The sequence below is a fragment of the Plectropomus leopardus genome, chromosome 13 (assembly GCF_008729295.1).
Source record: "Plectropomus leopardus isolate mb chromosome 13, YSFRI_Pleo_2.0, whole genome shotgun sequence".
Lineage (NCBI taxonomy): Eukaryota > Metazoa > Chordata > Actinopteri > Perciformes > Serranidae > Plectropomus > Plectropomus leopardus.
Window position 1 is genome coordinate 4,802,955 of NC_056475.1, and position 12,537 is coordinate 4,815,491.

Sequence of the window (12,537 nt, forward strand, 5' to 3'; positions counted from 1 at the left end):
CCTCTCTTCACACATACAGAGACACTGTCTGAGCTGACTCACCACAGAGAGCAATGGGTAGTTTAATAATCTTGACCCTGCAGAAAATTAAATTCTCAAAATCTGGATCAGGAGTTCATTATGGCATGAGTGCCAATTAAAGACAGTTCACCGGTGGAAAAAAAATCGTCTAAACGTCCAATATGATAAAAGAAGAAAAGAGTTAGACATAGTCATATAATTTGTGGCTTGCTACTGAACTCTCATCCATCTGTGCTGGAGCTTCCTCTTTCTGGGCTCTTTTTTCACTGTGAGGCGATATGTCAGAGGCGCTTATAAACATTTCTCTATTTTCCCCCCTTGAGCTTACAATATCTCATAGTTCAGTACATTGGGTCAGTGCCAGAGATCGAAAACATTTGCTGCAATCTGCGAGCTCGGCTGGAAGAGGAACAAAACAAAAAAAAGTGGGAAAAACACCTCTTGCTTTATTCAACACTAAATTCTTTCTCTCTCTCGTGCTTTCTTTCTCGTTCAGCTTTTAAGCCAGAGCGAACAAAAAGTGCTGATAACGGGCGCTCTCTCACCAAGACGGCAGCGTTTCTAAATGGAGAATTAAACCTTGAGACAGACCTCTGACATTTAAAATGTAACCTTGTGGGAGGACAATGCCTTAACATTTATTTATAGTGAAGCCAAAGAAAAGATAATAGTTCTGCTGGATAACTCTGCAGCTTGTTTCTGTGCAGAGAGGACAAAACGGGGTGGTGCAGGGCGCAGATGATGATCTTTTCAATTAGGCAGATGTCATAAAGCGTGACAGATTAGGGTGCTATTGAGCACCAAGGTTGATAGGTCTATCTGCATCACCAGGGAACAAAAACTATTTTTCATTAATGAAGGTTTAACAGTCTGGGCTTCGGCTGCTCTTAGAGTCAAACACGTTAGATTATTATAATAACATAATCATTCAAATCATTTTCGATAATTACCAAGATTAAAGAGAGTCATTGTAATTTTTGGCTCTAGTTGGTGACTAAGCAAATACAGCAGGAATACTCAACCTGCGCTGCTCGGGGTCCACTTTTGCTCAATGACAGGAAGTCAGGGGCCAGTCACAGCAGCCGCACACGGGTATCTAGGAGTTTAGGACGTTTTTAAAACATTTTCGACATTTTTAGGATATATCCCTGATTTTTTTATAACTTTCTATGATTTTCTGAGATTTCAACAACTTTACGATGTTTTTAGGATTTTAGAGCATTTCTATTATTTAACGAAATTTGTAGGATTTTTGGATGTTTTTAGGATTAAAGGGCTTTTCAAGGATTTTATGATGCTTTTAGGATTTTAGGACATTTTCGGACTTTAGGACATTTTGAGAAATTATGGGCATTTCTTAGAAATAGGTCGTTTCTAGAATTTAGGGACATTTCTAGGACTCTGGGACTTTTCTTGGATTCTAGGACATTTCTACTACTTCAGGACATTTTTAGGATTTTAGGATATTTCTAGGATTTTGGGACAATTTTGGGATTCAAGGACATCAAGGGCTTAGGATCTCTGTGGTGGGTGAGGGGGATCCTCCACGGGTATTTTTCTAAAAAAAAAGGCTCTATTTTGATGCTGGGTCATGGACTCTGGTACCTTATGTATACTCAAAGTATAAAAACAATTCCAGTGTGAATCACTTTATTTTTACTGTGAATTAGCCTCCTGTGATGTGTGTGGAGGGTTATGACAAGCATGCTGAGTTAATGTTTGTTTGTGTGTGCGTGTGTGTGAGCACATATGTGGGTGAGTAGGTGAGCGAGGTGAGAAAGAGAGTGGGTGAGAATGTGGTGAAGGCGTTTGCATGTGTCAGCTCGCATGTGCGTGAATGCATCTGCGAGCATTTGTGAGTGTGCGCGCGGGAGATCAGGGCTGGGCTCCCTCTGCCAACAGCCTGATCGCCACTCATGACCGAAACACGCAACCACAGCCAACCACAGCAGCACCCTGCCAGAGTATCCAACACACACACAGTCAAGCCAACACGGCACATCTGAAATCAGATGAACACGGATTTTCTAACGCACAGTCTCACATACACATGCCCTCATGCAGTCAGTTTCTGTAGTGTATGCAGAGCCATCACGGCAGAATAAGACAACCTTGAAGCTGGCAGGTAGCACCATCTGTCCATTAGCCGCTACACGGAGAGACACGACACACACGCAGCAGTGGTGACCCTCACAACAGAGGTCTGCTGCAAAGGCTACTGTATACTGCAGTAACACAAAGACTGTACATCCTCTGTTGTTTGACTTGTTAAAAATAGGAGCCTTTCAAAGCAGTTAGGACACAAACCCACCTAACTAATGACTGCAGATGTGAGGAGGACAGCCACAAACACACACACACAACTGCTACAGCGCCTGATACAAAACAGCACATTTACAGGATTTAATGGGAATGAGCTTAGTGTCCTGTCAGTAGTGACAAAATATCATATCTAGAATGTTTGATATTTACTGAAATCTGTAAGAGAAGCGCCAGTATGACCCTGAAACTTCAGCTGATTTGCTGAAGTATATTTTCTAATGATTGTGTTTTCATTACCTTAGAATAAGATACTTATGTCTAATTTGGTAGCAGGTCCTTGTGCGGGGAGATTGCCATGTTGCACCGCCATGTTTCTACAGTAGCCCAGTGTGGACAAACCAAACACTGACTCTAGAAAAGGTCATTTGCATTTTTGCGTCAGACACGGTCGTTATAAGTCCCTCCACAGAGAGTCAAACAGCATTGGAAACACACTGATTTCTTAATGTGAAACTGCTTTTTTTCCAGTGTTTCTAACAGTGTACATCACCAGCTCAGTTTCTTTTGGGGAGAAGGAGACCTCTGCAGATATTTCGGATCATGGTAAAAACCTCCTGAACGTCTGGATCTCAAGTTATCAGAAAAAAAAGGTTGACACAGTGTCGGAGGAGCACTGATTTGTAACACGAAACTACTTTTTTCAGTGTATTTACCCATTTTAATCACCTGGTCTGTTTTTAAGAAAAGAAGACCTCCATGGACAATTTTGATTTTGGTTAAAACGTCTATAACAATAAACATTGAGGGAGTCCTAACTGAGAGTCCATTTGCAATCTCCACTGCTATATGCCACTAAATCCTTCACACATGACCTTTAAAGTAGGCAGGTACTTTGGCCAATATTTAGATTTAATCTTCCAACTGTGACAAAGTCATCTAATCAGATTGTTTTGTGATAAAATCAGAACTATCTACAAATCTCTGACCAACAGGACAGAGGTGGAACCACAATCAGTACCATTACACTACTGCTCCTACAAACCTCTGTGGAGTCAACAGTACATTAAGCAAATAATGTCCCTGGTAACCTGTCTTTGTTTTCCCTCATGTCCGCTTGTCCTGCAGCGACCCACATAAACATGTCCTTGAGTATACAGCTCAAGAAGACCGACCCTCTCCCAGAGAAATGGCAGAGCATAACCTCAGAGTCCCAGTTGGTGTGTGTGTGTGTGTGTGTGCACGTGTGTGTGTGTATAAACAGTAGCAGTGCTGTGACATATAGTCCTTGCTGGTAGAGATAAACCACTGCATCAGTGTGGCATACATATTCATTAGTGACCTTGTCATCCTGCTACACACAAACATATGTTGAGGCAAACAATACACGAACAACATTCACATACACTCGAGGCTATATTTCACTCCAACAGAGCATTTTGACATCATTCATTCAACCGGTGCAAGTTAAACATTATATAACTAATCACAGGTCTGCTGTACATGCATCCAGATAATTTTCCGTCTCTGTGATCTGCTTTTCACTTTACACTCTTTTTTTTGTGAGTTGTAGCCTCTGCGGAGTTCGACAAATATTGTTTTTGAGAAATGTCAGACTGACTCACTCAAAAAGCCAACAGGAGAACCAGCGCCTATCATTAAACCAGCACCAGAGCTGTAAACACTGATGAGGTGTTTACTTTCTGCTGCAGTGACACTGTTCTACAGGACTGGTTCAATTGACATGCTCTATAAAAATCTGTACAATAATGTTCCACTATTTTTCTGAATGTGACAATATTCTGATTTGACACGGGTCATGTAAACAGCATAGTCCATTTTGATACTCCAAATTAGGCCTTTTTCCAGGGTAGCATTTTCTAATTAAGATATGCCAGTATTATTCGAGTTTTTACTGCTTTCTTTAGAGACGTATGCAGCGCATTCCTAATATGCATCTCAACTGGGATTTGCAACACACGGCCTATTGTCTGTTTACAATCAGCTCTGTGTGTTGTCATAGATATGTTGCACACACAAACAATTATAGCAAACAGTTTGCCAGATCAGGGTAGAGATGCGGTAAAGAAGTGTTGGATATTAATCGTGTGATTGCTCATGTGTCTGCAGTCATGTGCACTAAGGATGGTGCTGTGCAGTGTAACCTGCGCTCGAAACGTCACTATCTTGGTGCATTAAATAATCTGGAATACTGGGACCCTGCAATGTGTGAGCTGTCTTTTTCTTCATTTGAGCATGAAAACGCAGACACTTTAATATATCATATAATGTGCATGCAAATACAATGCAATATTTAGTACATACTAAACTGCACAGCCCACATGACAACCCCACAGTAACAAAAAAACTACTATTATGGTGGTCATTGAGTTTTGTTGTAACTGTAATGAGACATTTACAGCTGAGCACATTTCTTTTTTTCCAGTAAAATAACCAGAGATAAAGTAGCTTTGACAGTTTTCATCCAGTAAAAAAAGCATCAAGGCCGGGCTCTGACAAAATGTGTGAAACTGTAAGCATGAAGCCAGTGAAAAGCCTTGAAACCCTCACATTTCTGGATGCTCAATTTACTCAAAACCAGCTACAGTAGGATATTGTTTTTTAGCCTCTTTCCATTTCACCTCCAGAGCCTGTGTGCCAAACAATGCACTGCAAAAACATCCCTGCAGAAGCTTGCATTAAAAGATACAGCTGTTTTATATCTGCTGTAACTGAAGATCGGATATACCAACACATGCACATCAACACAAAGCGACCGCCGAGCCAAGAGCAAAAAATCAACTGCAACATTACTTTAAACAGCTTGAACTCACTTTGTCAACAACTTATATCACAATTAAAGCAGCACGGTTTCTTCCCAACATTATGAAAAAGCATAAGGTAATACAAGACGCTGCGCTGAGCCCAGATATCTAATTGCTTTCAGAGAAAAGTGCTCCTATATTTAAATGACCACACTCATTATATTAGCACTCATTTTCTCTCCATTTTCTGAGCATAAATAAAGTGAAATGACAGGAAATCAAAGATGTATCCACACGTTTCACAGCTCATTACGAAAATGTGGTTCTCGGCTACATTTGACACAAACTCACCATTGTGTGTCTCTTGTTCGGGTGTTTCTTCTTCCTCTTGCCTTGTGTGTGTGCCAGCCGGGGGTTGTTCTCCTGGTCTGAAGGCTGTTGGTGGTGGTGATTGTTCTTGCAGGGCTCCAGGCTCAAGCCGTTGGGGACCCTGGCGGCCTTTTTCTTATGCAGGGGCCCCGCCTGGTTGTCTCTGCACTCCTGGGGCTTCAGTGTCAGGTTCTTCTTCAGAGGAAAAAAGCACAAGAGAAAGCTTAAATTAGTAAAGAACAAACATTTGGGCTATGTGTTTCTGCAGCACGTATGAGCCGTGCCGCTGACCTTTGAGGATTCTGCAGTCATGCTGCCCATCAACAGTCCAATCGATGTTTCATTACATTTATAAAAACCTGCTCATTAGCACACTTGAGAGCTTGAAAAGAAAAGAGTTGGATATCGTCTCGTAAATGCCTGTTTTGACAGATAGCAAATCTCCAGACAGTAAGCAGTGCAGTGATTTTGCTCCAAATTGCAGGGCAATGTTGCAGAAAGGCTTTAGATACAGTTCAGATTCTCTTCACAACAGCAGCACAGAAAGTGGTTCTTTGTTACATTTATTTATTTATTTATTTGCCATTTGGTTTTATTTGAATGTACTCAGTAGAGAGGCTAACGGGAATAAACACAAGAGCAGGAGAGATCTCAGTACTTGGCCTTCAAATGGAGAGAAAAAAAGAATTTGGAAATATTAATTTTGTTATATTGGTTACTCCATTGTGTCTGCAGCCAGGTGCCTCTCTGAATAATGACGATAAAGTGAGCAAATTAGGACCTCAGCTGGATTTAAACCAGTGATACTGCAGTAAGGTGGTGGTTTGTTGGTGAAAATTTCCAGTGTGCTACATCATAGGCAACTGGACTTGCTGGAGTTTCATGAAGACGTTTCTCTTCTCCTACGATTCAGCATAATGGTGAGATATTCCCACCTTGAACAGGCAGTGTAAAAGGGGTAACATACTGTAGCTCGTGCTCTTTGCTTTGCCTTATTAAAGATATTTCTGTATGCTAATGATTTTCTGTGACTTTTCACAATAAAAGGTGCATTATGTTGTCTGATGGTGTGTCTAACATATGCCATGCTACCTTTTTTAAGCTTATGGCAGTATGACCTTTAAGTTGTTTCACATTTAAAGTAATATAAAAAAGCTTAATGGAGCAAGATCAAATGAATTGCATCACATTACAAGACTCAACAACATTCAAGCTTGGCCTTGAGTGGAAGCGGCGAAGATTAAGCTGAGCAGAAACATTCGACTGAGCTTGTGTTTTCCTGTAAGGTACGTTTCTGAGCAGGAGACAGAGCATCAGAAGCACAGCAAGAAACCTCAAAACATTTAAGTTCAGTTTGCCCGTCAACACATAAAAACTACATCAGAAGGCATCTCTTCTCATGAAGAAAACTGGACTCTGAAAACAAACCGATAACCTACAACTCCAATATTGCAGGGTCCACACGCGGGGTTATACAGTTTGACAGGGCTGATCAATAGAAGCACTCATCTGCTGCTGAGAGACTGTGCAATGCATCACAGCTGTCTGCACTAAAACTTATGGAACAAATCAGTTCTGTTATTTGAAGGGGTGACCTGTTTTGCTCCATTGTGGACCAAAGAGCCATCGGTGTTAATACCCCCGGGGAGACATTTAAGCTTGTGAAGCAGCCATCAGAGTGGAGGCTGACTGCTGAAGGGGAAGGTGCAAAGCTGCCACAGCTGAGCTAATGACATGTCGATACTCTGCAACATTTTAACGGGAAGGCTGGAGGGACGAGGCAATGAGTATCTAGTGGCACTGGCAGCGATGATACATGAACACTTTAAAGGCCAATATATTTGATAAACTGTTGGTACGGCGTGTTAGCTTAAAGGACTTAATCTCCGGGTGCATGTGTACTATTATTGTTTTAATCATGATGCAGAACTGAACTCTCTCCCTTGATATTTTTCCAGTAGCTATTTTTGACATTTCTTTTTTTAATCGTATTCTTCTGCATCCTCCATACATCTGATAATTAACAATATCAAATATTAATTTGCTAAATTAAATTAACTCTTTGAAACTTGAAGTCACTTTTCAAGATGCTTTCAGACACCTTTCACAAGTATTAAAACCTATGAACCTTCAGCAACTTGGTGAGATTTATTTATAAATTATAAATAAACATGGGAAAAAGGCATTCCACAAACTGCAAGCAACAGGAGGAGTTAGAAAAATATTTTTAAAAATGGGGAAAAATGTCCAGGGTAGTAAAAACTATATTTATAATTATCAGAATTGCATATTTAAAAGTATGTTATCAAATTATCATTTTCTAAGCCCCCTTTTCCAGTCTTGTTTTCCTTGTTTGTTTGGTGTGTTTTTTTTAACTTTCTTTTTTTTTTTTTTTTTTAACTAACTTTCAGGTAATTTTGTTATACTTTTTATTAATTTCTTGCTCATTTTTGGATCCTTTTGTCATTGCTCATTACCTTCTTCCCATGATTTCGATTGAAATCAAGACAGTTTTCTCTGATATGCACCTCGCCGCATATCATACAGCTTCGCCGGGTGGCGACCGGCAGCATATCTTAACATGGCGGGAGGTGGCTTTTGGCGTCTGCGTGTTAGCACCCAGTCACTGACAAAGCAGCTGTACTTGATGACTTCATAATGGGAATGGGCTGACGATGCTGTATACATGGTAATGTGCTCAAGGTAATAATTTTTATCACATTATCACTCTGACGGGTGTTTTTCTGCTGCCAAATAAGTGCTTTCATTTTTTATTTTTTGGCATAGTAAAATGTTGAATGCAGGACTTGCAGTGTAGGACCTCTGCAGTGACATCTTTAGGGTTGGTTTATATTTTGCTGAACAGCACTCGAGCTGGACTCAACAAACCTTGCCTGAGTCCAAGATTTATCCCACAGCCCACAGAAACCACAGCGTGACTCATATTTGGTGTACAGTACGTATGAGGAATGATATCAAGGCAGATTTTCCACAAAATACCAGTGAGAAGAAAAAAAAAAATCCACACATCTCAAGCAGCAGCAGTTACTCATTGAAGGACCACCTCGGAGCAACCTTAGCGTGCCTGCAGAGAATTACATCGGCGGTGTTACAGATATGCACTGCTGTCAGGAGGACGAGTTTGATGGGTGTGCTACTGGCACTGACTCACTAAACCATTCCTAAAGGCCTCGATTCACTCGTAGAAAAACAAGTGCATGCATCAACTAATCTTGTTTGCCTTTCCCGCCCACACTCATCCAAGGCAAATAATGCAACATGACATGCATTGTCAGTGCAGAGAATAAGTGACAAAGTTATGATGGGGCTGAGAGAGCCTCCATTGTGCCAGCTTCCTGCATGCTTCTAAGCCTCCAAACCGACTGATTGCCTGGAATAAATTATGCACATTATGTGTTGCCTGCCTGCTGAACAATGGCAAGACAAATTCCTTATTTCAGCGCCTAAGGATGACACTGAAAAAAAGTAATTGCTCAATATGGCTCGGTCTCCACTAGCTTTCATTTCTGTGATTGTCTGGCAGTGTACAAAGTAATTACACTGTGCCATTTAGTGACAATGCATGTCTGTAGGTATATTCACAACAGGTTACAATCTGGGAGGTTTTAATTAAGAAATTTAATGAAGTTAATTTGGGGTTTTTACAAAGTTTGTACACTGTTGTTTCACATCTGATATAATCAATTAGGTCGTTACATCCTGTTATTAAAATGATATTTTATGTATGGCTGCCAATTGAAAGTTGGAGGCTTGAATAATCAGTCGGAGACCCTCAGTCGACCGCAACTGTTTTAAGTCGAGCAGTCGTTTTTTTGTACAGTGTACTTCTGCGGACACTTTGGTCTCCAGATTTTGCTGTGGAGTGAGAGCTAATATCTGGAGGGGTCTATTTTCACTGGTGATGTGTTATTATAGCAGATACCCAGATTTACCTGCAAACTGGATTTGGAGACTTTCAAAAATGTAAGTTTTCAAATGTCAGAAGCTGCCTGCAGTAGATTAATATTCTAATATTGTGTGTTGCGTATTATTTTCTGCTGAACATTCATCATCAACTATTCATATACAGCAGAACTGTGAAGAGGCGCCATCAGAGCATCGACTGTGCTTCATCTGGAGCTCACGATAAATGTGAATAGTCTACGATGCTACTTTCACAGTCAAGGAGAGGCTGAATGAGGCAGTGGAAAGCTCTGCTTTTATTACGGCTGGAAATAATAAACTGAAATGAATCAGTACATAAAGATGATGAATTGTAATGACAGCAGTGGTGAGGGATGATTCCAGCAGCGGGTTCAATAATCCTTGCAGCTACTTTCATTCGTCTCCTTGCTTTTATTCCTGTTCATTGAATACAAAAAACACCTGCTAACTTTCAGTTGACAAAGTTGTGACACTGTTGTTTTGACACTATTGTACATTCATAAACTTCCCATAATTTTTGGGGGGGATTTATTTAGGGATGCTTTTAAGAGAGTCCATGAAACAATCTCCTGTTCAATTTAATTTGTACGAACATCACATTTTAAGAGTTTTGATTTAATCTGATGCATTCTTATCCTGCTTGGCTTAGCTGTTTTCTCTCTCTCTTCTCTCTCCTTAAATGGATACTTCGCCAAACTTTAATCAGCTTTATATCAAAACAGTGTGGATACTATGTGTAGATTAAGTGTGGCAGGCTTCACTCCATCTCATCAGTGCCTACATATCCCTCCTTCCCCTGGCAAAACTCTGCCAAATGAAGTCATTTACATTATTTGGCAGAGTTTCTCTCTCTGGCTCTCTGTTGCTGGAACAACAGGCTTATACTTTTGCATTTTCATATTGCCCACCAACCATGACATCGCCACCACGAATGCAAAGAGTAACACAAAGAGTATATATGAAGAGACAAATCTGCCCCTCTCTCTCTCAAACTCAGACTGGAATTTGATCAAAGCGAAAAATTAGGCAGTGCTGATCAAATATAAGTCAAAATTCTGCAACTGCACTGCCCATTTCTCACCTCAAATGTTTTCATAGACACCTTTTAGCTTACAGTTTGACTGTTATAGAGATCCGGCCGGCCACCATTGTGTCAAACAGGCAAGGTCGCATTGAGTCACCCAAAAGCAGGAGTGTTTATTGGTTTTGTAGTTGTAGGTTTTCTCATTTCTGAGCAAAATCCAATGCCACACTCCTTTTTCTCTGGTCATGTAGCACCGATTTCAAAAGTATTTGCGTCTTTCTCCTGCAGAGACGGCTCAGTTTTATGTGAGAAACCCTCCTTATATTGGAGAAATTCTTCTTTAATCTTGTGTTTGAACACCACCCGAAAGAAGCTTTGCTGTCCCTCCTCCGAGTGCACGAACACTCTGAACTCAACGTCTACAGAAGTAGATTAAACAAACTGGACCTTCTCTGGTCTTTGCTGGCATCTGAGCCACCAACCAGACGAGCCTGTAAGACGCTGATCAAAGAGTCTGATCAACTTGTCTTACTGAAACTATTTAATTGGTTTACACAAACTGGGCTCCCAGCAGAGAAGGAAAGAGAGAGGGAGGGATGGCGGCACAAACAGGAACAGAGAGACGTGGTGAGAGAGCACTCGACGCACCGGAGGCTTAACGAAGCTGGCTTCCCACGGCACCACAGCATTCAAAGCTCAAAGTACATCCATGCACACGTACCAAATCTCCACACAACAACAGACAAAGTAAACAATAACAAGAAACCTAATGAATGCTAATAAAGACTGATAAGTCCAATCTCTCCTTGTGGGGTAGTCCGGGACAACAGCTCATATTAACTTCAGCTACCTAGTTAAGCTGAGGAGTGAATTGTGTCTCATTCTCCAGGGAGTCCTTGACCCAGTTATCACATTTTTAGTAGGTGTGAAATAGCATTAAGCAAGCTCCAAGTGTCGGGTGTAACAAATTGATGGGTAATTCAATGCTGCTGTTTGCAATGATGCAACCAATTACAGATAGGTGATTACAGCAGTTGAACTATTTTAAGTGTAATTTAATGGTTCAAACTAGAGGTTGATCGGCAGTAGATTTTTTAAAAGCTGATATAATAATCATAAATTAGAGCAGTAAAAAAGATGGGAGACGATTAATTGGCCGATATCCGCAGCACTGGATCACCTGTTACAGTCCATCCAAAAACTTAATGAAAATACTTGTTTAAATAAAAAGAATACACTTAGGCACAGTCACACAGTTGAAGGGAGCTGCTTTCTCTGAATCTGTACCCAGTCAGTGCATTATGTGATTGCATACATGCAAACATGTTTGACCAACTGAAATTGTACATTTACATTACAAATGAGAAAAGGACAACCGAATTAAGTTATATACACCAACTATTACTGACTGACCTGACTATTATTACATGAAAAACGTGATTTTTCTTTGCGTTTTGTTTAGAAACAGAACAAAATACATCTTGGGCCCTGAGAAATTGTGATGAGATTTTCTTTTCAGTTTCCTACATTTAATAATTTTGCAGAAAATTGTCAGATTAATGAAAGTAATCATTGGTTGCAGCCCTAAAATAAATCTTTCAAAGACTATATATCATCAAGCCTTGCAATAAGCAACTATCTGTCATCAAACTGAAGATTTTAATGTGGTGTAGAAAGTCAAAATATCAGCATTTAATATTTTAATTTACTACATCTATACATATCTTTCACTGTGGAGGTTGTTACTCCAATATTCCAAAAAAGCAGCCAAGTAAGATCATTATACACAGTGATGAAAATGTAGCAGAATTTAAGCTTCGTACTTTGAGCCCATAGATTCATACAGAGTTTCCAAAGAATTTACTATAAAAAGCTATGAGCCACATGGACAAATTACATAAAGCGATGACCCAATAATGCATGGAAAATACAGCTTGTATTACTTGATTAATTCAATTCTTGTGTTTCAGTGGAACAAACTACTGTGTCACCATCAGCTTTATGTTCCAGATGGCTCTCCTCATAATGTTTTCTTAAGATTAAAGACAGCTGGAATAACAATCCAGCCCTGAAGTCAGACACAAAAAGTACAGTTTGATCACACTTAGTATCCAATTGCATGTTTGTTAGACCCCTCTTTGATATTTTTGATCT

The 12,537-nt window shown here is 40.2% G+C and overlaps 1 protein-coding gene across 1 annotated transcript in view; it reads right to left on the minus strand.

Annotated features, from left to right (window-relative positions):
• Positions 1-2,387: 2,387 nt before the first annotated feature.
• LOC121952727 (autism susceptibility gene 2 protein homolog) overlaps positions 2,388-12,537 on the minus strand; it is a 95,254-nt gene continuing 85,104 nt past the window's right edge. Inside the window, exons 2-3 of the mRNA XM_042499540.1 lie at positions 5,397-5,609; positions 2,388-2,396 (exon numbers count right to left, since the gene is read on the minus strand). Coding sequence (XP_042355474.1) covers positions 2,388-2,396; positions 5,397-5,609 — 222 coding nt within the window. The remainder of the gene's footprint in view (positions 2,397-5,396; positions 5,610-12,537) is intronic.